At 37.9% G+C, this 27,549-nt stretch overlaps 1 protein-coding gene across 33 annotated transcripts in view; it reads left to right on the top strand.

Annotated features, from left to right (window-relative positions):
* The window catches only part of tou (bromodomain adjacent to zinc finger domain 2B toutatis), a 1,094,933-nt gene that overhangs the window by 657,470 nt on the left and 409,914 nt on the right, over nt 1-27,549 (top strand). For all 33 annotated transcript variants that reach the window (XM_071667361.1, XM_071667356.1, XM_071667362.1 and 30 more), the window contains one exon: nt 17,785-17,963. In XM_071667361.1, coding sequence (XP_071523462.1) covers nt 17,785-17,963 — 179 coding nt within the window. The remainder of the gene's footprint in view (nt 1-17,784; nt 17,964-27,549) is intronic.

The following is a 27,549-nucleotide window of genomic DNA, read 5'->3' as shown; positions in this document are numbered from 1 at the left end:
GGTAGGGACAGGAATGGATGAAGGTAAGCAAGTATGAATATGTACATGTGTATATATGTATATATCTGTGTATGTGTATGTATATATATACATATATATGTATATGAGTGGATGGGCCATTCTTCATCTGTTTTCTGGCACTAAGCGATTAAGTATAATGATAATATAAGATAAATGAACCTACTGTTTCCTATTCTTTGTATGACTTTCACAAAGGCAGCTGGTCAGTGCGACAGGACGTAATGAATCGGGATTCGTAAGTGGCCATGTCAAGGAAATAGGAATGACGCAGACATAGTTTATTTATTTATTTATTTTGCTTTGTCGCTGTCTCCTGCGTTAGCGAGGTAGCACAAGGAAACAGATGAAAGAATGGCCCAACCCACCCACATACACATGTATATACATACACGTCCACACACGCAAATATACATACCTATACATCTCAATGTATACATATATATACACACGCAGACATATACATATATACACATGTACATAATTCATACTGTCTGCCTTTATTTATTCTTATCACCACCTCGCCACACATGGAATAACAACCCCCTCCCCCTCATGTGTGTGAGGTAGCGCTAGGAAAAGACAACAAAGGCCCCATTCGTTCACATTCAGTCTCTAGCTGTCATGTAATAATGCACCGAAACCACAGCTCCCTTTCCACACCCAGGCCCCACAGAACTTTCCATGGTTTACCCCAGACGCTTCACATGCCCTGGTTCAATCCATTGACAGCACGTCGACCCCAGTATACCACATCGTTCTATTTCACTCTATTCCTTGCACGCCTTTCACCCTCCTGCATGTTCAGGCCCTGATCACTCAAAATCTTTTTCACTCCATCTTTCCACCTCCAATTTGTCTCCCACTTCTCCTCGTTCCCAGGGAGCAGGAGGCTGGAAATCCTCCCCTTCCATTTTTTATTTTCCAAAAGAAGGAACAGAGAAGGGGCCAAGTGAGAATGTTCCCTCAAAGGCATAGTCCTCTGTTCTCAACGCTACCTCACTAATGCGGGACTGGCAAATATGTATGAAAAAAAAGTAAAAAACTACAGTATACACGTACCAGGAAATACAAAATATTATGATATACTGTACACTGAATTCTGTTAATAAAAACAGAAAATAACTAACGTGAATCCTGATGGAATCTTCTCTTCATGGAAAGTGTATATCCTCAAAAGATTCTCTTCCAAAATAGGCCAGTCTTGTCCACATTAGATTTGTACGTAGGAGAATAATCACCTTCCTCGATAATGGTCTTGAGGGCTCCCCAGAACATTTTTTTAAGGAAGGACATCAATTTAAGCAGCCTCAACAGTAATCTTTATGTGGTTATGTTAGAATTTCCTAAAATTCACATACCAAACAGGACTTGCTTGAAATGTCTGTTGCTCCTGCTTCCACTGCTAAGTCATTATATATACTCCAACTCTTTGCTTGTATCTAAAGCCTGCTGATGGGAATATTATGTGTTTGGTGTTTGATTCAAGTGTCCAACATTCATTGTATTCTCTCCATAATAGATCTTGCAGAATATTAGGTTGTAGATGCAGTGATTAATGTTCCATATTTGGCACTCTTCTTCATCATTTCTGCATTATATGAAGTCTGTGAATTAGATTTACAATGACCATGGGCACTCTTGATATCACTTGATCGTTCTCTTGTCAAAATGTTTTAGTACATCCACTTTTACCTCTTGGATGATGGCCTTACAGAAATGCTCTTATCTTAACACCACTGGTTCCAGGAGAACATTAGAGATGCAATGGGTAGAATTCAAGCAATATACAGTGTACTATAGCAATCCTTGACTGTAGACTATATCCACACCATGCATATGTGTGCTTCTCGCATAATGATGGCAACACCAGATCTCTGTGCTGCCAGCCCAGTGATGATCGCATCATTCCAAACTTAAGCCTGTATAAATTGAAAAAGGTTGTAGATGGACCATGTGCATTTTTCTAAAAATGGCATGGATCAGATATGCTTAAATCAAGTGGTACCTTTATAGGAATAAGTTTAGCTTATGTCCAGCTGCATAATTATAAAACTAATATGTTATCATCCAGCACATTCTGCTACATAGCCACACTTGACATCACTGGATGTATGCTTACCACAAAATAGCATTGCTTTTTAGCTGTTTTGTATGACATTACATATTTTTTTTTGCTATTTTCACTTTCATATTGCATGCTTATTTTTTTTTATTCTTGTTTATAGAAAACTACCTTGTTTATAGATTGTAATGTAATACTTTTAAGAAATATTATATGCTGTATGGATGGCATCATCTGAGGAGGATCATAAAGCAATATGTATCTACCTACTTTCCAGCCAGGCAAAGGATTCTTTACCAGTCTTCTAACTTTGCTTGTCTTGATTTTGTTGTGCTTCCCAGTTTTATTAAAGGTATTTCATTTTGAAGAAAAAAGAAAAATGATATTGTACTTGCATATTACTTATTACTCAAGCAATAGCATGTGGTAAGTAATGAATGAAATTCAGTGCGATTATTATGAAATGAAAAGAATATGATTTTTAATTGTAAAATCCATGATTATCTGTTTTTTTTATCTTATATTCCAAAACTCTTCCTTATGTCAGTACAGACACAGTATACCACACACACTCACATCACCACCACCTTTCTTGTCAACACCCACCTCACACATCTCTTGAATTCAAGTACTGGTCTAATTCAGCTACAGAATCAAAACATGGCATTGATGTTATTCAGTTGGACCTTGGCTAATTCATATGTTAAAGATGAATTATATAAAATTCAGTATTAAGAAAAATACTGTAACAGAAATGCAGACAGTACTGCAGTGTAGAGTTTAGAATCTGTCCAGTTTGGGAGGCAACTGGTCACTCATCTCTTGGTTAATAACATGCATATTGATTAATGATATGGTAAAATGTATTAAATTACTTTCTTTACATAGTTATGTTTGATAAGATCTCACCAGTAATGCCAGTAATGCATGATTATCTACATATTCAGGAAAAATGTAGGAAAAACTTAACTAGCCCCAAGAGTCACTTTGCCTGCTTTCTTAACATACACCTTTCACTTATGAATAAGATAAATTGTATTTCATACATGTTTTATACACAATTCTCGTAATTAGGTTGTGACTAATTCATACAATAATTTTACATAGAGCACAGTATTATGAAATATTCTAACAGAAATATGGATGGTATGGTAAAGCATTAGCAGTTTTTTAAGGTGAGGCAAGAGGTCATATTTGTTAAAAATGTTCATAATAATTCTGGTGAATGATAGTAAGTTATATTTCACCTTTACTTTAGAGGTATTTTTTCTCTTTAGTTCTGTTCAGTAGGTTCTTACATAATGCATGAACTAATACGTATCAGCCTTTTCAGAAAGAATATATGACTAGAACCTTACCTATCCTGTCCTAAATTCCTGAAGAAATATTGATGCTACAAAAGGCAGATACTTGTTTATCATTTTCTTTGTGTGATGAACATTATTTTCATTTTATGGATAATGTTTGTGTAATGTAATGAGTTTATATATATTTATATTTTTTCCATGTTCCCTAATTCATTATTCACATGGAAATGGATGATGCAATATAGCACGGTTCACAACTGTGCAAATATTTATGGTACCTATTTCATGCCATATTTGACCCAACAGTATGATTTGATTTGATTTGATTTCGTAAGGAAATTTCTTTCACTTTTATATTTTGGCGTTTGAAAAATATTTTGGTTTTGGGGAGACTGATCTTGTGAGAGCACATTGGCAAAATGATTAAGTTTAAGTTGGAATCCTTCTTTATTTTATATTCAGCATTGTTCTCTTCTCACTTATAAAATTGCATCTTGTTGGGTATGGATGATATACACAGCATTATTCTGGTATATTTCAACAAAGTTTAAATACTGATATTCACCCTTCTTTCACCATGTTCACCATGCTGTTGCATCTAACCTAAAAGTGGGTTTAAAGATTTTCCTTATTTCTAAGCCACAGGCATAACTTAATTTCTATATTATTGCTTTATTTTCATATTTGTAAAACTACAGGGTTAATTGAGAGAGTTTGGTAGAGAGTTTGGCACAACTACATTGGTGACTAAACTAGACAGAAACTGGTGGAGAAATGCTGCTTTTTCTAACTGCACAGTAACTGTTAGATGCCGATGCTATTTCCTATGTGGCAGGGTAGGGACAGGAATGGATGAAGGTAAGCAAGTATGAATATGTACATGTGTATATATGTATATATCTGTGTATGTGTATGTATATATATACATATATATGTATATGAGTGGATGGGCCATTCTTCATCTGTTTTCTGGCACTAAGCGATTAAGTATAATGATAATATAAGATAAATGAACCTACTGTTTCCTATTCTTTGTATGACTTTCACAAAGGCAGCTGGTCAGTGCGACAGGACGTAATGAATCGGGATTCGTAAGTGGCCATGTCAAGGAAATAGGAATGACGCAGACATAGTTTATTTATTTATTTATTTTGCTTTGTCGCTGTCTCCTGCGTTAGCGAGGTAGCACAAGGAAACAGATGAAAGAATGGCCCAACCCACCCACATACACATGTATATACATACACGTCCACACACGCAAATATACATACCTATACATCTCAATGTATACATATATATACACACGCAGACATATACATATATACACATGTACATAATTCATACTGTCTGCCTTTATTTATTCTTATCACCACCTCGCCACACATGGAATAACAACCCCCTCCCCCTCATGTGTGTGAGGTAGCGCTAGGAAAAGACAACAAAGGCCCCATTCGTTCACATTCAGTCTCTAGCTGTCATGTAATAATGCACCGAAACCACAGCTCCCTTTCCACACCCAGGCCCCACAGAACTTTCCATGGTTTACCCCAGACGCTTCACATGCCCTGGTTCAATCCATTGACAGCACGTCGACCCCGGTATACCACATCGTTCCAATTCACTCTATTCCTTGCACGCCTTTCACCCTCCTGCATGTTCAGGCCCTGATCACTCAAAATCTTTTTCACTCCATCTTTCCACCTCCAATTTGGTCTCCCACTTCTCCTCGTTCCCTCCACTATTGACACATATATCCTCTTGGTCAATCTTTCCTCACTCATTCTCTCCATGTGACCAAACCATTTCAAAACACCCTCTTCTACTCTCTCAGCCACACTCTTTTTATTTCCACACATCTCTCTTACCCTATTATTACTTACTCGATCAAACCAACTCACACCACATACTGTCTCAGATATCTCATTTCCAGCACATCCACCCTCCTGCACACAACTTTATCCATAGCCCACGCCTTGCAACCATACAACATTGTTGGAACCACTATTCCTTCAAACATACCCAATTTTGCTTTCCGAGACAATGTTCTCGACTTCCAAACATTCTTCAAGGCTCCCAGAACTTTCGCCCTCTCCACTACCCTATGATTCACTTCTGTTTCCATGGTTCCATCTGCTACCAAATCCACTCCCAGATATCTAAAACACTTCACTTCCTCTAGTTTTTCTCCATTCAAACTTACCTCCCAATTGACTTGACCCTCAACCTTACTGTACCTAATAACCTTTCTCTTATTCACATTTACTCTCAACTTTCTTCTTTCACACACTTTACCAAACTCAGTCACCAGCTTCTGCAGTTTCTCACATGAATCAGTCACCAGCGCTGTATCATCAGCAAACAACAACTGACTCACTTCCCAAGCTCTCTCATCCAGAACAGACTGCATACTTGCCCCTCTTTCCAAAACTCTTGCATTCACCTCCCTAACAACCCCATCCATAAACAAATTAAACAACCATGGAGACATCACACACCCCTGCCGCAAACCTACATTCACTGAGAACCAATCACTTTCCTCTCATCCTACACATACACATGCCCTACATCCTTAATAAAACTTTTTCACTGCTTCTAACAACTTGCCTCCCACACCATATATTCTTAGTACCTTTCACAGAGCATCTCTATCAACTCTATCATATGCCTTCTCCAGATCCATAAATGCTACATACAAATCCATTTGCTTTTCTAAGTATTTCTCACATACATTCTTCAAAGCAAACACCTGATCCACACATCCTCTACCACTTCTGAAACCACACTGCTCTTCCTCAATCTGATGCTCTGTACATGCCTTCACCCTCTCAATCAATACCCTCCCATATAATTTACCAGGAATACTCAACAAACATATACCTCTGTAATTAGAGCACTCACTCTTATCCCCTTTGCCTTTGCACAGTGGCACTATGCAAGCATTCCGCCAATCCTCAGGCACCTCACCAAGAATCATACATACATTGAATAACCTTACCATCCAGTCAACAATACAGTCACCCCCTTTTTTGATAAATTCCACTGCAATACCATCCAAACCTGCTGCCTTGCCGGCTTTCATCTTCCGCAAAGCTTTTACTACCTCTTCTCTGTTGACCAAATCATTCTCCCTAATCCTCTCACTTTGCACACCACCTCAACCAAAACACACCCTATATCTGCCACTCTACCATCAAACACATTCAACAAACCTTCAAAATACTCACTCCATCTCCTTCTCACATCACCACTGCTTGTTATCACCTCCCCATTAGCGCCCTTCACTGAAGTTCCCATTTGCTCCCTTGTCTTATGCACTTTATTTACCTCCTTCCAAAACATCTTTTTATTCTCCCTAAAATTTAATGATACTCTCTCACCCCAACTCTCATTTGCCCTCTTTTTTACCTCTTGCACCTTTCTCTTGACCTCCTGCCTCTTTCTTTTATACATCTCCCAGTCATTTGCATTATTTCCCTGCAAAAATCGTCCAAATGCCTCTCTCTTCTCTTTCACTAATAATCTTACTTCTTCATCCCACCACTCACTACCCTTTCTAATCAACCAACCTCCCACGCTTCTGATGCTACATGATAATTATACTTATTTAGTATACTTAATCGCCGTCTCCTACATCAGCAAGGTAGCGCAAGCAAACAGATGAGGAATGGCCCAACTCACCCACATCCACATGTATATACATAAACGCCCATACACACACATATACATAAATATACATTTCAACGTATGTATACATATACATATATACACATGTATTCATACTTGCTGCCTTCATCCATTCCCATTGCCACCCCATCACACATGAAATGGCATTCACCCTTCAGTGAGATAGTGCCAGGAAAAGACATAAAAAGGCCACATTCATTCACACTCAGTTTAGCTGTCATGTGTAATGCACCAAAACCACAGCTCCCTTTCCACATGCAGACCCCACAGACCTTTCCATGGTTTACCCCAGACGCTTCACATGGCCTTGTTCATTCCATTGACAGCATGTTGACCCCGGTATACCACATCGTTCCAATTCACTCTGTTCCTAGCACGCCTTTCACCCTCCTGTATCTTCAGGCCCTGATAGCTCAAAATCTTTCTCACTCCTTCCTTCCACGTCCAATTTGGTCTCCTGCTTCTCCTTCCCTACACCTATGACACATATATCTTCTTTGTTAATTTTTCCTCACTCATTCTCCCCATGTGTCCATACCATTTCAACACACCCTCTTCTGCTCTCTCAGCCACACTCTTTTTATTACCACAAATCTCTCTTACCCTTTCATTATTTACTCGATCAAACCACCTCACACCACATATTGTCCTCAAACATTTGATTTCCATCACAAAACTCCCTCCTCCACACAACCCTATCCATGGCCCATGCCTTGCAACCATATAATGATACTTCCCATGTATTCCCTGCGTGTTATGGAAGGCGACTAAAAGTGGAGGGAGCAGGGGACTGGAAATCCTCCCCTCTGGTTTTTAATTTTCCAAAAGAAGGAACAGAGAAGGGGGCCAAGTGAGGATATTCCCTCTAAGGCTCAGCCCTCTGTTCTTAACGCTACCTTGCTAACGCAGGAAATGGCGAATATGTATGAAAGGAAAGGAAAATGATAATGATAATAATGATAATTTCTTTGTTTCCTGGCACTACCTCACTGACACGGGAAACAGCAGTTGTGTATAATGATGATAATAATGATAAAATATATGAAGGTGAAATTCGCAATTCAGTAGGAGTTCATACAATTTTACTTAACATGTATTTTTCTGCTCATGTGGCACGACATATTTCATGGAGACAATCCACCCCATCAGGTGCCAGTACTTAACAAAGTTATTTAAGTCCCATCACAGTGCCGTACATCACCAATCTATCTAGGTCCAGCACTGTCAGCTATGTCTGGTTGTAACCCTTGTAAGAGAGAGTGATTAAGGAGGGTCAGGTTGACCTGGGTAGCTAGATGTTTCATGAACAACTTTTTTATGTTTTTGCATTTTGTCACTTGTCTTATGATGATTTGGTTTATGTTGGGATGGACTTTAGAATTGCCTGGGGACAAATTAAAGTTCTTAATGTTAGCAATTAAGACATATGCAGTGACATTATATGTGGCATAATCAACAGAGGGATATAAAATAACGGGATTTTCAAGATCTATGGGGTGATCATTTTCTTGTTTAGTGATCACGTTTTTGTGGTCTTCCCTCCGTACTTACTTCTGATTCCAATAACATATATACCTTGATAATGAAATCATGATAATGAATATTTTTTATTTGAGGAATGCCTTTACTGTCCGTGGTGCCCCTATAAGTAGCCTTTAGAAATAAAGCTATTTATGGAAGTTGTGCTTCCCAAAGAAGGGCAGGGAAAGTGATGTGTTTAGTGAAAAAAAGTGGGCTTGTATGATCACCATGCATTGGTGATAGTGCAGTACCGATTAGGAGGCATTTTAGTGTTAGTGAGTCAGCAGTGTAGTATAACTCAATGAAAAATGAGGTCGCCATTCATGTAGCATAGTTGGCTGGTTGTTTTGTAAGAGTACCGATGCCAGGTGCAGAGCAAAAGGGTTGATTTACAGCCATTGTTCTGTATATATTTTGTCATTATTCCTTTAATGTACAGTTTTGTACATCATTTCTTTATACTTATAAAGAGCAAATATGTGACTGAGGTATAAGATGCTGATTTTTTATTTTGAAGAACACATGATAGGAATTATTGTTTGCCTCTCTAAGGTCACTCTCCCTAATCAAGTTTTCCATAAGGCTAGTACTTCACTAACTATGGTTTTGCCAACCACAGGATTTGCCAGGAATGTATCCCACATGGTTGGCAAGGGACTTTATATAGAATGAAATTAGGTTCTGAAAAAACACATACATAGTGTATGCTTACATAGGTGATGAACACCCATGCTGCCAGTATAAGCCTTCCTCAGGACACACTGACAGAGAAAAATATACTAATTTTCAGGTAGTTTCTTGAACAATTTTGTGCATCCTGGGTGCCACTGTGATTTACTGATAAACCCTTAACTTTTTCTCATGTTGGACACTGCTCTGGTGTCTATTTGAAAAAATTTTTGAAATCAAAACATCAGTATTACGACACTAGATTTTTTTTTACATAGGAAGCTTTGGGGTTTCTATTAGTATTTTGACAGCATATTTGTTATAAAAGAAGATGGGGTTCCTACATCAGCCTGTGCTGAAGAGTGTCAGTAACCCACCAGCTGTAGCTGCATGAAGATTAATATATCTGTTGTACTTGCAAAGTATCTGGAAACTGACATTATTGATATATTTTTTCTGCACAGTTCTCTTCATTAGGATTTTAGCAAACTTATGAACTGAAAAGAACTGGCACATGGGTGGGTGTAGCTTATGTAAAGGGACCTGCCTCTTTGTGAACATTGGTATTACATTCATACTCACAAAATTGTTTGGAAACTCATTATATATATTTTTTTGCAGTTTTCTTTTGTAAGCATTAAGCTAACTCATCAATGGATAATCACAAAGATATTTACAAGAATAAGATCGGAGAATGTGGATGTGAGAAACAGAGTGAGCCAGTGTGAAAACAAAAACAAAAACTTAAGTTTTTTTATAATTGATCAACATTTCCTGCATTAGTGAGGTAGTGCCAGGAACAGACGAAGTAAGGCTGCATCCGCTCACATCCACTCTCTATCTGTCATGTAGTTAACCAAAACCCAAGCTCCCCATCCACAACCAGGTCCCACAGACCTTTCCACATACCTCCTTATATTCGTTAATATTATGAATTTTATCATATTATTGATATCATTATTAATATATTTTTTCATAGCTTTCTTCATTAGCTCTTAACCCTTTGGCCACGGTTTGGCTTCAGTCTCATTGATATTAAACGCTCGGTTCAAATTTTCTCCACAGCGGTGAAAAAAATGGTAAAAAAGTATTTCCACTAATGCAGTGTTCGACAACACCCTTCAAGAGTTGAAATGAACGCCACACTGAAAGTTCTGCCATTTATGTACACGGGAGGGAACTTACTGGCACCAGACACCCACGACATCCACCCTGCCATAGTGATGTGCATAGAGATTGCTCCCCTTTTTTTTTATGTAAACTTTCAAGTAATTTGTTTGCATTTCATGTAAATGTTTTATTTTCATGTAGCACAGTACTAGTATATTGATACTGTCCAAAATAATACAGGATTTTCTGTCACAGCCACCCCTTAGTGGGAACCATGAGGATAGGAGCATTGTTGATAGAAAATATTTTGTATATATCATATTTCATATGTTTTTTTTTTAATAAAATGGTATTACCATACTTTGCATGTTGATTTTCCTGACATTAAGCCGAATCATACCAACACGGTTATGTCAATTTTTTCCGAGATAATAAAGCACGTACATATATATGGGAGTATTACGAAGATGTATGGTATTGAAAATGCATTGGCTGTGCTTTAGATAATCATTTGGCCTCATTGGAATTAATAGGGCCAGTTAGTGCATATACATATTTTTCATGATTTTTTTCTAAAAAAAATATTTTCAAGTAAAAAACATTGATTTTAATCCAATTTCAGTTTTGAATACAGAAATTTTAGTATCGTTACTCATAGAAAGTAATAAAAACTTTGTGAACAGTTTAGTTTTTCTTAGTAAAGCTACTCATTTAGGTACTGGCCCTGGAAATGAAGTAGGCATCCAGATGATTAATGTTACTCATTCACTAATGATTATTCAAGTAATACAAATATAATTGGTAAAGTTAAAAAACATGAGATTACCTGCTTGTGCTTGCCATCTGTCACTTCTGTGAGAGGCCCATGCAGTTGGCTGGCTGTGAAAATTCACAGACACGTTTGAGGAAAATTATTATGTAAAGAGTAAGATAGACATTTTATTTTAGGAAGAAAAGAAGTATTATATCTTGCTGCAGAGGTGGATGACCCTGAAAACGAACACCAATGTTTGAGGGTTAATTGAGTGAATGAAATGTTCAAAGTGAAAACTTAGGAGGTTCATGCAATAGCATGGAAAATCTTTACTCAAACTCTTTGGACTTAAATTGATATGTATAATTTGTCTGAGGAGGTGTATGCTTTCAATCCACTCATGTAGATAGGAATGTAGTTAGGTGATTATAGACCTGACTTTTCTTTGACCAGTGCTTTTTTGAAGATTAGCTATGAGTTCAGTGACAGTGGCAGGATATAAACAAACCTTCACACTATATCAATTGTTTTTGAGGCTTTTATTGGCTGGCAAGCCAATGGATGTTTATTGGGAATGCCAGATAATTTGTTAGGATTATTGGGATTTCTTTTGCTGAGTCCAGTTCCTTTTACTTGACAGGAATGCCAAGCTCTAATGTGTCAGAATTTAGGAAATAGGCTCCACACACTACAAGAATTGATTAGGAGGATCTAGACTCTCATGAAGACAGAGATGTGGAAATACAAGTATATTAAAGAAAATTTCTTGTTAGCATTTCACTGAGTATGCCAGAATCAGAGGAGCTGATACACACTCTTTACTAGATCATACATAGTAATATGGAGATAGAAAATATCATATATGATATACTAACGGGGAAATATATCATTTACTTCAAAACTTGAATTTGATTATGTGGTAAATGATGCCCTGATAAAGCAGATGAAACCAGACTTGAAGGGGAGATGTAAACATGGAAACTATACAGAACTAGATTATTTCTATGGAAACGTAAATCAGGAGATGAACTTGAGTAGACATAATACAAATAATTGTTTTGGAAAATTCTTTGAAGCTTATAATGGAGTAGTAGGAGCTTGGGTACTTATAACTGTATGGAGGGAAGGTTGGAAAATAGAGATGTTCAACAAAAGATGTTAAAAAGTCAAAGAGCCGTAGGATGTTCTTTGAAGAAGATATAGGTAACTGCAGGATAAGAGAGCAGGAAGAGGGAACCTTTGAAAAGAATATTGTGGAGAGGATAGGAGGTAGTCCAAAACTTTTCTATAAGTTCCTCAGCACAGTCAGCTGTAAACTAAAGAGCAGCTAATCGGGTTAAGGCTTCAGAGGAAAGAGTTGTTGTGGATGATATAAAGATATGTGGGGAGCTAAATGACAAGCTCAAAAGTGTTTTCACTTCCCTAGCAGTGAGATTGAATGAGTATGCCTCGAAAAGTATTGTTATGTCTGGAGAAACATAAACAGACTACTAAAATGATGTGGCCTTACAATTGCAGAACTCCCTCCTCATACCATACAAAAATGGTGATACCTAAACTGATTCCCTGAAAAAATTTTGCCCTCAAGGCTATCGTGGATGATGTTTACCTTCTTCTTTCTTGTTGATGCAGGATATTTAAAAAATTTCCTTGGCATCATCATGTTTTAAGTATTCAGCAGTATACATATGAAATATTTACCCGAGACTTTGGCATTTTAGTTTTACTATTCTTTTTATCATATGTAGCATAGATGAAATGAAACAGATATATTGGGAAAAGTTATGTTGATGAAAATCTTGAAAATTGGAAAGTGGAAATTTTTGATAATGGTAGATTTTGAGACATACATCAGATCAGATGATGCATAAATATGCTTAAAGAAATGGTTCACCGCTTAGAGGAATGAATATCCGTTTTTGTTTCCCTTTGTAGCACTTTCTTGAATAATGTTGACCAACTATTGCATTCAATTTTCGTTTTGCATGAAATATTTCTTTTAACACATTAAATAGTAGGCCTGGTCCAGAAATTCCAGCACAGGATGTGAAAAGAAATTAATTCCGTTTCCTTTATGAAATGATGGATTAGCATTCAAAAGAAACAGATTATAGAATGAAATTTCTAATTATCTGTGTTGGCCAGGTACACTGCTAAGTGAGCAGGTGGAGGTGTGTGTTGAGTATAACATAACATTTGAATTGCTCCTGATAAAAAAGGAAGATGTGAAGATGACATTTCATTCTTTCTGTTGAACTTGTCTTCCACCTGTGCTCATATATCACACACAGGAACAGTATTGGCGGTAAATAATGAATATGATTAGATATAATACACCTTTCATACTAACATTCCATGTGAGGGAGATTTATTTCTTTATACTGAATGTTGTACCTTAGTTCATACACACAATATAGAGATTTTTATCTTATGTTAAAGCATCAGTGAAGAGTTTCATGAATAAGTGTAGAAATATTACACCTTTCATGCAAGAAGTAAGTTTATATGGATCGAGTGCTTCATATCTAAGAAGAGGACATTTGAAGCATTTTTTTCTTAGAGTAATAGATAGAGTACTGATGTAGTAGGTAGGAACATTAAACATGAGCATTTGGTAGAAGCAGTAGGTAGGAACATTGGGTAGTAGTGGATTGGAACACAAGGCAGGAACACTAGGTAGATACATTAGGTAGAAGTAGTCGGTAGGAATATTAAGTAGGAACCTCTGAAAATTCCAAACTAGAGTTATCCTTTGCCAGTGGCCTGTTAAAGGTGGGGCAATAAAGGCTAAGATGTGGCATTGGAGTTCACTAGTTATGGAGACTTTTTGTTTGTTTTTTGTGTGTGTCTCCATCCCTTGAGTGAGGGTTCAAAGGGAACGAGCATCAGAAATATAGATATATATTACCCCAGGATTACACACAGAGAAAATTAGGTGCAGTTATAATGTAATTCCACAAGTACATCCTGTGCAGGCCTTCCTCCATTCACATAATCATGCTGAAATCACTCTAAACCTGACCCATGTTTTTATACCTCTTGTTTTTCTTCTTCATTGTCATCACTAAGTGACACATATCAGTTGTTCCTTTTAATTACCTAGGTTATCCAGTGATCTAAATATTTTCCATGGGATCATGTACGCACAGTATTTAGGTGGATGGCCATGCGCTCATAATAGTTGTAGGGGTGTCAAGGAGGGTAGAATTTTTCCTCAAGTCATCTTGGTGATGGAAGACACTTTTTTAAGTAATAATAGTACACGATGAGTCTATCGGATATTTAAATAGAGGCAGGAAAAGTAAGTACATAAATTGTTGTTGGCTGCTGTGTAAAGGTTAATTAATCATTTTATATATCTCCTGAAAGATACTGAAAACATTGCCCTCAAGAATGTTATGGCACTTAGGGAAATTCTATATAGAAAGCAGAAGTTGAAAAAAGATTTAGTTTTATAGAGTATCATTATCATATCTTCATACCCAAGTGCTTTTCTCACCTTACTGAGAACAAACCGACAGCACACATGCTCTTTAGATGTCATGTATATTACACTGAAACCAGACCTATCTATTGTTGAGCCCCTACAGACTAACATTTTCTTTTCTAAGAATTGCGATAATTATTTTACTTTTCCTTGTAAATGGCAGAATATATATATATATATATATATATATATATATATATATATATATATATATATATATATATATATATATATCTTTCTTCTTTCTTTTAAACTATTTCGCCATTTCCCACGTTAACGAGGTAGCGTTAGGAACAGAGGACTGGGCCTTTTTTGGAATATCCTCACCTGGCCCCCTCTGTTCCTTCTTTTGGAAAATTAAAAAAAAAAAAAAAAAAGAGAGGGGAGGATTTCCAGTCCCCCACTCCCTCCCCTTTTAGTCGCCTTCTATGACACGCAGGGAATACGTGGGAAGTATTCTTAATCCCCTATCCCCAGGGATAATATATATATATATATATATATATATATATATATATATATATATATATATATTTTTTTTTTATACTTTGTCGCTGTCTCCCGCGTTTGCGAGATAGCGCAAGGAAACAGACGAAAGAAATGGCCCAACCCCCCCCCATACACATGTATATACATACGTCCACACACGCAAATATACATACCTACACAGCTTTCCATGGTTTACCCCAGACGCTTCACATGCCATGCTTCAATCCACTGACAGCACGTCAACCCCGGTATACCACATCGCTCCAATTCACTCTATTCCTTGCCCTCCTTTCACCCTCCTGCATGTTCAGGCCCCGATCACACAAAATCTCCTTCACTCCATCTCTCCACCCCCAATTTGGTCTCCCTCCTCTCCTTGTTCCCTCCACCTCCGACACACACATCCTCTTGGTCAATCCTTCCTCACTCATCCTCTCCATGTGCCCAAACCACTTCAAAACACCCTCCTCTGCTCTCTCAACCATGCTCTCCTTACTTCCACACATCTCTCTTACCCCTTACGTTACTCACTCGATCAAACCACCTCACACCACACATTGTCCTCAAACATCTCATTTCCAGCACATCCATCCTCCTGCGCACCACTCTATCCATAGCCCACGCCTCGCAACCATACAACATTGTTGGAACCACTATTCCTTCAAACATATATATATTTTTTTTTTTTTTTTATACTTTGTCGCTGTCTCCCGCGTTTGCGAGGTAGCGCAAGGAAACAGACGAAAGAAATGGCCCAACCCCCGCCCCCATACACATGTATATACATACGTCCACACACGCAAATATACATACCTACACAGCTTTCCATGGTTTACCCCAGACGCTTCACATGCCTTGATTCAATCCACTGACAGCACGTCAACCCCGGTATACCACATCGCTCCAATTCACTCTATTCCTTGCCCTCCTTTCACCTTCCTGCATGTTCAGGCCCCGATCACACAAAATCTTTTTCACTCCATCTTTCCACCTCCAATTTGGTCTCCCTCTTCTCCTCGTTCCCTCCACCTCCGACACATATATCCTCTTGGTCAATCTTTCCTCACTCATTCTCTCCATGTGCCCAAACCACTTCAAAACACCCTCTTCTGCTCTCTCAACCACGCCCCTTTTATTTCCACACATCTCTCTTACCCTTACGTTACTCACTCGATCAAACCACCTCACACCACACATTGTCCTCAAACATCTCATTTCCAGCACATCCATCCTCCTGCGCACAACTCTATCCATAGTCCACGCCATACAACATTGTTGGAACCACTATTCCTTCAAACATACCCATTTTTGCTTTCCGAGATAATGTTCTCGACTTCCACACACATATATATATATATATATATATATATATATATATATATATATATATATATATATTTTCTTTCAAACTTCGCCATTTCCCGCATTAGCGAGGTAGCATTAAGAACAGAGGACTGGGCCTTTGAGGGAACATCCTCACCTGGCCCCCTTCTCTATTCCTTCTTTTGGAAAATTAAAAAAAAAATAATGAGAGGGGAGGATTTCCAGCGTGTCGTAGAAGGCGACTAAAAGGGGAGGGAGCGGGGGGCTGGAAATCCTCCCCTCTCGTTTTTTTTTAATTTTCCAAAAGAAGGAACGGAGAAGGGGGCCAGGTGAGGATGTTCCCTCAAAGGCCCAGTCCTCTGTTCTTAACGCTACCTTGCGCTACCTCGCAAACGCGGGAGACAGCAAAAAAAAAAAAAAAAAAAAAATATATATATATATATATATATATATATATATATATATATATATGGATGGTATTCCATATATATATATATATATATATATATATATATATATATATATATATATGTGTGTGTATAGGGGATCATTGTAAATAAGTCCGGGTAATGGTCTTAGTCTGAACATTCATAGTCTGAAAATATCCAAAATGTGAATCAAAAAAATTTTAAATTAAAATTTCTGCTATATTGAGAAGTGAATGCCCAAAGTGTGAATTTGAGGTAGGTAGTAAATCCTCTGTGCTCTTCCAAGTTATTTCTGTACAGCAAGCATTTAATGCTCAGCATTTCATTTTTTTATGTAATGAAACCATACCCATCTACGTTTGTTCAAAGTGTAGACTGGAAAGAATCTTAGGTAAGTACTGTGAATTGATATTTTATGAATGTGCAGTGTAGTATATATATACATATATTCAAATGACATGTAATAATTAGAAAGCTCCACCATAAAGATTGTTATTTGTGTACTCTGAAAAAATCTAAACTTTGGATTTAAGAATGATATTCCATCCTTTAATGTAGCCATACACATTTTACTAACATCATTTAGTAGTTATTTATATCCTTTATAAAAAAAAGTTGGAAAATCGAGAATGATTAAGATGGTTGTGGATAAATGTGATGAGGGATTGATTATGAATTACCGATGTGTCCAGGTTATCAGTTGTGTAAGAGGAAAACAAAGTTGAAAACTTGGAGTGAAGGCACCCATATAGTATTAATTGATGTAGAACATGAAGCTGTGTTATAGCATAAATTCAGAATAGTTAGCTCTGCTGTTTTACATATTCTCATTCCACTGTACATAAGCAAGTCCATTAATCATTGAAAATAGTAGGATGTATTTAAGGTTCCTCAATTTTCAAATAGTAACTTATTTGCTTCTCTCTTAGCTCCACCAACCAAGAAAAGGAAAATGATAACAGATGAAGTATCACTGCGGGTTCCCCTCATGTATGGCTGGCGACGAGAGACAACCATGCGAACTATCACCCAGTCTGGAGTTCGTGGAGAGGTTATTTATTATGCACCATGTGGAAAACCATTTCGGCAATACCCCGATATCATGAGGGTAAGGCATTTGTTGAATTTTCTTAGCAAGACTTGAATCCTTGCTCTTGTATTCTACCATGTTAATTCCAACCTCTTTCCCTCAAACTCACTCTCATGCTAGCCCTGCCTCATGGTTAAATCTCGTTGTAGGTGCTTGCATGTAGACTCTCTCAGATCATAACATCATAGAAATAACAATGAAATAGAAATTAATTGGATGAAGAGAAACAAATTTTAGCTGTGGAATAATCTAGTGAAATGAGCAACATTAACTTACGTTATAACAAATAATGTGGAAAGGGATTAATGATCCGATACTGGGTACAAACTTTGGTGAGGTCCTCAGTAACAACAATGTAAACACTAACATGAATGTTTTATAAGTCAATAGGATATATAGTTGAAAGATAAGTACCACCTTAAAAGAAAATTTTTGCTGGCAGAAGATACCAAAAACTAAAGACAGTGGCTGAATAGAAAAAAACTGGAAGAAACAGGAAAGATGTCCAAACCTGAGAAATGGTAGAAGAGTTGGGAATTGAAATAAATTCTGACAGTGAAACTATGGAATATCACTGAAGAGAACAGAGACTAGATAAGAGGATAGCAATAGAAAGCAAAGAGCAGAATCCAAATGTGTTATGAGGTGCATGAGTAAAGAAAATGACAGAAATATGAAATTGAGACTTTCAAAGTGGGAGAAATATGAAAAATGCAATCTGACCATTTCAAATGGGTGTTCAAAAGAAAAGTAAAGAAGCTGTAGATCATAAAGTGTTTAATCATAATGAGAGTATTGATACAGATATTGAAGAGCAGAAAATTACATAATTATAACATAATTAACACAGAGGTTTCAGTCCTAGGAAATAATGGAATTCCACTGATTTTCCTCAAAAAAACAATAGTAGCAAAACTGATGATGCAGATATGCACAAAGTGGCTTATGCAACAACTTTGCACAAAGAAGGCTCCAAATTCATACTAGAGCAGTAAACATCAGTTAGCTTGGCATCACCTGTAATTATGGTCTTTGAAAAAGTGAAAAAATATACCTAATAAAATCATTGGAGGTCTATTACACTCATGACCCTGGCTGCAACCTTGATCAGTAACAATTTTAGAAATGATTGCCATTATGGATTTGTGCCAAGTATAACAACACAGACTTCATGCTTTGTCCATTATGATGTAAACATTTATGAAACTCAGTTGCAAGGAAAGCGAATGGAGACTGACTTTCTTGACTTAACTAATGCATTCAACAAAGTAAACTGGAGATTTATTTGAGAACAGAACAAAATATGGAAAGTTAACCAGGAAAATGGAGCAAAAAGTTTATAGCTAATAGAAAATTCATTGGTAACAGTCCTGACTGAAAAAGAGGATGTTCTCTCCAAATTACCTCAAGGAATCATAGTAGTCTCAATATTGATTATTGTACTAATATCTGATATTGGTAGAGATAAAAGAATTTATGTTAGATGTTTTACAGATAACAGTGGAAATGGGTAAGATAATAGTAACAAAAGAAGACAAGAAAAATTGCAAGATGACCTGAATATAACTTGTGGTTGGGTAGAACTTGATTGAATTTTGTGATGAAAAATCAAAGTAAAGAAGTCATGAATTGGTTGACTGTGTATTGGTAATGCTGCAAAAGGGTCCAATAGGGTAAGACAGAAAGTAAATCAAAAGTCAAAGATGTAGAAGTCGTATTAAAGAAATGAAACCCTTAAATTCAAGTAGGACATTGATAAGATAGCACTGTCAAACCAGTTACAGTAATGATTGATATGATAAATGAGAGGTTTCACTCTGAGAGACAGAAAGCTAATGATAGAAATTTTAATGTTTAAGTCTTTCACATATATTCTCTGTTTCTCATATTATGAAGGTAGCATCAGGAACAGATGAAGAAATGGCTTGATTCACTCACATTCACTCTCTGGCTGTTGTGTTTAGATAAGAAGCATCAGTTGATGATCATCAATCAAAGAAACAGATGTAAACAGATCCGAGAGAATTCCGAGACTTATAAGCAAAACTAAGGGGATGGGAAATATGAAATCATGAGAAGTTGAAAAAACTTTACAGGATAAAGAGAAGAGAAATATATTATGCATGACAGTAAATTGAGGTTAGAATTGATATCTTGGGCTTAAAAGTATCTCATAAATGTGAAAAAGAATTATTAGGTCAGCATCAATACTGTGAAGTACAAAAAGGTATTAATCAAAGATATATGAGAGCCATACAAAAGATACAGAAAGGTTATTCACTGCATCATCAAAAGAAATCAGAAATATTTTAGACAGCTTCAGAAACATTGAAAAGAAAACTTGTTATATTGATGAAAACATTTCCAGATGAATCCAGGAATGGTTCATTTTGTAAAATGTGTGGTGGCTTAGAGAATCAACATTATTAATCAAGCAAGGCATATGGTGAGTGCAAAGTACTATACCTACCCCTGACCATTGGCAAAGTCTTATCATAAAAAGTATCTCTCTCTCTCTCTCTCTCTCTCTCTCTCTCTCTCTCTCTCTCTCTCTCTCTCTCTCTCTCTCATATACATAACACTTTCAAAGATGTAACTCAAATGAATTGTTCCATGCAACTATTTTCCTTTGGGGAATGCTATGTGGAAGCCCTGCCATTTGGCAATATCTTATCCTAAGTCCTTGAAAGTAATTAGGTACTCTTTCTCTCATACCACAAACACGGTGTTAACCTCAGTTTTCTTTACAGTGATGATATCAGACATTGAGAATGAAGTATAAAAGCATAGTAACAATGATTGGATCAAAGGCTGATCAAAAGGAGATACTAAAAGACTTGGACATGATATATAACTGGCCAGAGGTGAATCTAATGAGATTTAATGATGAAACATTTGAGAAAATATGGAACAAGTAAGAATACACTGGTGACGCTGTATAAAGGCCCATCAGAGAGAGCGATAGAAAGTGAAAACTATGTAAAAGAATTTGATGTTATTTTCATTGAGAAGATAGCACTTACCAGTCCAAGTAACGAGCGGTATGATATTGAGAAATTGTACAAGAGACAGAAAACAATTGTTGAAAGTGTTTAGTGTATATATATGTCTGATCATTATCTTGTGGAGGCTAAGATGAAGATTTGTATGGGTTTTCAGAAAAGAAGAGTGAATGTTGGGGTGAAGAGGGTGGTGAGAGTAAGTGAGCTTGAGAAGGAGACCTGTGTGAGGAAGTACCAGGAGAGACTGAGTACAGAATGGAAAAAGGTGAGAACAATGGAAGTAAGGGGAGTGGGGGAGGAATGGGATGTATTTAGGGAATCAGTGATGGATTGCGCAAAAGATGCTTGTGGCATGAGAAGAGTGGGAGGTGGGTTGATTAGAAAGGGTAGTGAGTGGTGGGATGAAGAGGTAAGAGTATTAGTGAAAGAGAAGAGAGAGGCATTTGGACGATTTTTGCAGGGAAAAAATGCAATTGAGTGGGAGATGTATAAAAGAAAGAGACAGGAGGTCAAGAGAAAGGTGCAAGAGTTGAAAAAAAGGGCAAATGAGAGTTGGGGTGAGAGAGTATCATTAAATTTTAGGGAGAATAAAAAGATGTTCTGGAAGGAGGTAAATAAAGTGCGTAAGACAAGGGAGCAAATGGGAACTTCAGTGAAGGGCGCAAATGGGGAGGTGATAACAAGTAGTGGTGATGTGAGAAGGAGATGGAGTGAGTATTTTGAAGGTTTGTTGAATGTGTTTGATGATAGAGTGGCAGATATAGGGTGTTTTGGTCGAGGTGGTGTGCAAAGTGAGAGGGTTAGGGAAAATGATTTGGTAAACAGAGAAGAGGTAGTGAAAGCTTTGCGGAAGATGAAAGCCGGCAAGGCAGCAGGTTTGGATGGTATTGCAGTGGAATTTATTAAAAAAGGGGGTGACTGTATTGTTGACTGGTTGGTAAGGTTATTTAATGTATGTATGACTCATGGTGAGGTGCCTGAGGATTGGCGGAATGCGTGCATAGTGCCATTGTACAAAGGCAAAGGGGATAAGAGTGAGTGTTCAAATTACAGAGGTATAAGTTTGTTGAGTATTCCTGGTAAATTATATGGGAGGGTATTGATTGAGAGGGTGAAGGCATGTACAGAGCATCAGATTGGGGAAGAGCAGTGTGGTTTCAGAAGTGGTAGAGGATGTGTGGATCAGGTGTTTGCTTTGAAGAATGTATGTGAGAAATACTTAGAAAAGCAAATGGATTTGTATGTAGCATTTATGGATCTGGAGAAGGCATATGATAGAGTTGATAGAGATGCTCTGTGGAAGGTATTAAGAATATATGGTGTGGGAGGAAAGTTGTTAGAAGCAGTGAAAAGTTTTTATCGAGGATGTAAGGCATGTGTGCGTGTAGGAAGAGAGGAAAGTGATTGGTTCTCAGTGAATGTAGGTTTACGGCAGGGGTGTGTGATGTCTCCATGGTTGTTTAATTTGTTTATGGATGGGGTTGTTAGGGAGGTGAATGCAAGAGTTTTGGAAAGAGGGGCAAGTATGAAGTCTGTTGGGGATGAGAGAGCTTGGGAAGTGAGTCAGTTGTTGTTCGCTGATGATACAGCACTGGTGGCTGATTCATGTGAGAAACTGCAGAAGCTGGTGACTGAGTTTGGAAAAGTGTGTGGAAGAAGAAAGTTAAGAGTAAATGTGAATAAGAGCAAGGTTATGAGGTACAGTAGGGTTGAGGGTCAAGTCAATTGGGAGGTGAGTTTGAATGGAGAAAAACTGGAGGAAGTGAAGTGTTTTAGATATCTGGGAGTGGATCTGGCGCAGCAGATGGAACCATGGAAGCGGAAGTGGATCATAGGGTGGGGGAGGGGGCGAAAATCCTGGGGGCCTTGAAGAATGTGTGGAAGTCAAGAACATTATCTCGGAAAGCAAAAATGGGTATGTTTGAAGGAATAGTGGTTCCAACAATGTTGTATGGTTGCGAGGCGTGGGCTATGGATAGAGTTGTGCGCAGGAGGATGGATGTGCTGGAAATGAGATGTTTGAGGACAATGTGTGGTGTGAGGTGGTTTGATCGAGTGAGTAACGTAAGGGTAAGAGAGATGTGTGGAAATAAAAAGAGCGTGGTTGAGAGAGCAGAAGAGGGTGTTTTGAAGTGGTTTGGGCACATGAAGAGGATGAGTGAGGAAAGATTGACCAAGAGGATATATGTGTCGGAGGTGGAGGGAACAAGGAGAAGAGGGAGACCAAATTGGAGGTGGAAAGATGGAGTGAAAAAGATTTTGTGTGATCGGGGCCTGAACATGCAGGAGGGTGAAAGGAGGGCAAGGAATAGAGTGAATTGGAGCGATGTGGTATACCGGGGTTGACGTGCTGTCAGTGGATTGAAGCAAGGCATGTGAAGCGTCTGGGGTAAACCATGGAAAGCTGTGTAGGTATGTATATTTGCATGTGTGGACGTATGTATATACATGTGTATGGGGGGGGGTTGGGCAATTTCTTTCGTCTGTTTCCTTGCGCTACCTCACAAACGCGGGAGACAGCGACAAAGTATAATAAAAAATAAAATAAATATATATATATATATATATATATATATATATATATATATATATATATATATATATATATATATACTAATATAATACTTGATATAATATTTAGTTGTTCCTGCTCCACACTATACCTATCCCAGCTATATGAGCGAGTTCATCTGAGACTTCCTCTTCAGGGAACACGATAAGTTTATTCCTGTGTGATTCGTTTGAGGAGCTGAATGTATAAATTACATATCTATATATATATATATTATCCCTGGGGATAGGGGATTAAGAATACTTCCCACGTATTCCCTGCGTGTCGTAGAAGGCGACTAAAAGGGGAGGGAGCGGGGGGCTGGAAATCCTCCCCTCTCATTTTTTTTTTTTTAATTTTCCAAAAGAAGGAACAGAGAATTGGGCCAGGTGAGGGTATTCCCTCAAAGGCCCAGTCCTCTGTTCTTAATGCTACCTCGCTAACGCGGGAAATGGCGAATAGTTTAAAAGAAAGAAAGAAAATATATATATATATATATATATATATATATATATATATATATATATATATATATATATGTATGTATGTATGTATGTATATATGAAGCAAAACTGAATATTGTTGTATTATAGGGACACCAGTGAAACGAATGGAAACATACAAATTATAGAGAATTCAGAGGCATTTTTTAAGCAGAATTGAGAGGATGGAACACATGAACTATCTTTAAAGGTTGAAAGAACTGAAACTCTGTTGCATGGCAATAAATTGAAGGTGTCTAACTTATGTAATCTAAAAGCCTCTGAACAAGAAAGATATAGAGTTGTTGGAGAGTTATCAAATCTGCTAGAAGATATCAAACAAAAGTATATTAATACCTTAGAAGTAAGTTTGAATGAGAGTTGAATATACTACTTGGAAAAGTAAGAAATACACAAAGAACAAATTCAGAAACATTAACGAAAAATGACAGTTGAAATTAGTACTACGTGAACTCAGAATTGATAACCACACAACAGCAGAGAGGTATAGTCTCATTCCCCAGGCAAGCATGTCTGTGAGCACCAAGTTTTAACCCTCTTATTATGGCAAAGTCTTGTCACACACACACACACACACACACACACACACACACACACACACTCACTCACTCACTCACTCACTCACTCACTCACTCACTCACTCACTCACTCACTCACACACACACACACACACACACACACACACACACACACACACACACACACACACACTCTCTCTCTCTCTCTCTCTCTCTCTCTCTCTCTCTCTCTCTCTCTCTCTCTCTCTCTCTCTCTCTTGTTAAGGCCTAATCTGTTGCAAGTTGGCATATCTGCAGGAACTCTTAGGTCACCTTGATGTAATACTTAGTTGTTCCTGCTCCACACTATACCTATCCCAGCTATATGAGCGAGTTCATCCGAGACCTCCTCTTCAGGGAACACGATAAGTTTATTCCTGTGTGATTCGTTTGAGAAGCTGAATGTATAAATTACATATAGAAGAAAACATGGAATGAGTGGAGTTATACAGAACATTGACAAGAACCTGAAGTTATGATTTACATACATTTACAAAGCAAAAAAAAGGGGAAATCAGAGATTGAACCCTTTTCAATGGGTATAAAGTACAAAGTTGACTCAGGAAATTTACATGATGGTAATTGAACAATATATGTCAGTATTCAGCTAAAAATGCAAAGATAAACTAGATGATGAGCTATTTAACCAACATGATGACTACAGTTAGAAAAGACTCCTAGATCTGATTTTTGTTTCGCTCCTTATCAACATCCTTTTTCACTGTTTACATAGTGTTATCAGTGTATTATTTCTTAATTTGTTGGCTCAGATTTGCTTTTGTTAACCCCTTTTATCCTGTCATACCAATTAGAATCTCCAGATGATGTATGATTCAAAATCTTATCTAGAGAAGTCACTTGGAACTTAAAATCACGGATAGAAAAAATTTAACACTTCATAGAAACTCCTATCCCTGGGGATAGGGAAGAAAGTTACTTCCCATGCGTTCCCCACGTGACAAGAAGGCGACTAAAGGGGACGGGAGCGGGTAACTAGAAACCCTCCCCTCCTTGTATCTTAACTTTCTAAAAGGGGAAACAGAAGGAGTCACACGGGGAGTGCTCATCCTCCTCGAAGGCTCAGAGTGGGGTGTCTAAATGTGTGTGGATATAACCAAAATGAGAAAAAAGGAGAGATAGGTAGTATGTTTGAGGAAAGGAACCTGGATGATTTGGCGCTGAGTGAAACGAAGCTCAAGGGTAAAGGGGAAGAGTGGTTTGGGAATGTTGTGGGAGTAGAGTCAGGGGTTGGTGAGAGGACAAGCAAAGGAAGGAGTAGCACTACTCCTGAAACAGGAGTTGTGGGAGTATGTGATAGAGTGTAAGAAAGTAAACTCTAGATTGATAAGGGGGTAAAACTGAAAGTGGATGGAGAGAGTGGGGTGATTATTAGTGCCTATGCACCTGGGCATGAGAAGAAAGAAAGATCATGATAGGCAGGTGTTTTGGGAGCAGCTGAGTGAGTGTGTTAGCACTTTTGATGCAAGAGACCAGGTTATAGTGATGGGTGATTTGAATGCAAAGGTGAGTAATGTGGCAGTTGAGGGAATAATTGGTGTACATGTGGTGTTCAGTGTTGTAAATGGAAATGGTGAAGAGCTTGCTGATCTTTGTGCTGAAAAAGACTGGTGATTGGGAATACCCGGTTTGAAAAGAGAGATATACATAAGTATACGTATGTAAGTAGGAGAGATAGCTAGAGAGCATGATTGGGTTACGTGTTAATTGATAGGCGAGTGAAAGAGAGATTTTTGGATTTTAAAGTGCTGAGAGGTGCAACTGGAGGGATGTCTGATCATTATCTTGTGGAGGCGAAGGTGAAGATTTGTAGAGGTTTACAGACAAGAAGAGAGAATGTTGGGGTGAAGAGAGTGGTGAGAGTAAGTGAGCTTGGGAAGGAGACTTGTGTGAGGAAGTACCAGTAGAGATTGAGTGTTGAATGGAAAAAGGTGAGAACAAAGGAGGTAAAGGGTGTGGGGGAGGAATGGGATGTATTTAGGGAAGCAGTGATGGCTTGCGCAGAAGATGCTTGTGGCATGAAAAGCGTGGGAGGTGGACAGATTGGAAAGGGTATTGAGTGGTGGGATGAAGAAGTAAGAATATTAGTGAAAGAGAAGAAAGAGGCATTTGGACGAGTTTTGCAGGGAAATAGTGAAAATGACTTGGAGATGTGTGAAAGAAAGAGGCAGGAGGTCAAGAGAAAGGTGCAAGAGGTGAAAAAGAGGGCAAATGAGATTCGGGGTGAGAGAGAGAGAGTATCATTAAATTTTTGGGAGGATAAAAAGATGTTTTAGAAGGAGGTAAATAAAGTGCATAAGACAAGAGAACAACTGGGAACATCGGTGAAGAGGGCTAATGGGGAGGTAATAACAAGTAGTGGTGATGTGGGAAGGAGATGGAGTGAGTATTTTGAAGGCTTGTTGAATGTGTTAGATAATAGAGTGGCAGATATAGGGGTGTTTTGGTCGAGATGGTGTGTGAAGTGAGAGGGTCACGGAGAATGGTTTGGTAAACGGAGAAGAGGTAGTGAAAGCTTTGCGGAAGATGAAAGCTGGCAAGGTGGTGGGTTTGGATGGTATTGTAGTGGAATTTATTAAAAAAGGGATGACTGTGTTGTTGACTGGTTGGTGAGGATATTTAATGTATGTATGGCTCATGGTGAATTGCCTGAGGATTGGTGGAATGCATGCATAGTGCCATTGTACAAAAGCAAAGGGGATAAAGGTGAGTGTTTACAGAGGTATAAGTTTGTTGAGTATTCCTGGGAAATTATATAGGAGGGTATTGATTGAGAGGGTGAAAGCATGTACAGAGCATCAGATTGGGGAAAAGCAGTGTGATTTCAGAAGTGGCAGAGGATGTGTGGATCAGGTGTTTGCTTTGAAGAAAGTAAGTGGGAAATACTTAGAAAAGCAGATGGATTTGTATGTAGCATATATGGATCTGGAGAAGGCACATGATAGAGTTGATAGAGATGCTCTGTGGAAGGTA

Source organism: Panulirus ornatus, chromosome 12 (assembly GCF_036320965.1).
Source record: "Panulirus ornatus isolate Po-2019 chromosome 12, ASM3632096v1, whole genome shotgun sequence".
NCBI classification, from domain to species: domain Eukaryota; kingdom Metazoa; phylum Arthropoda; class Malacostraca; order Decapoda; family Palinuridae; genus Panulirus; species Panulirus ornatus.
The sequence above is the reverse complement of the archived record's forward strand: the minus strand, read 5'-3'. Positions and strand labels throughout refer to the sequence as shown.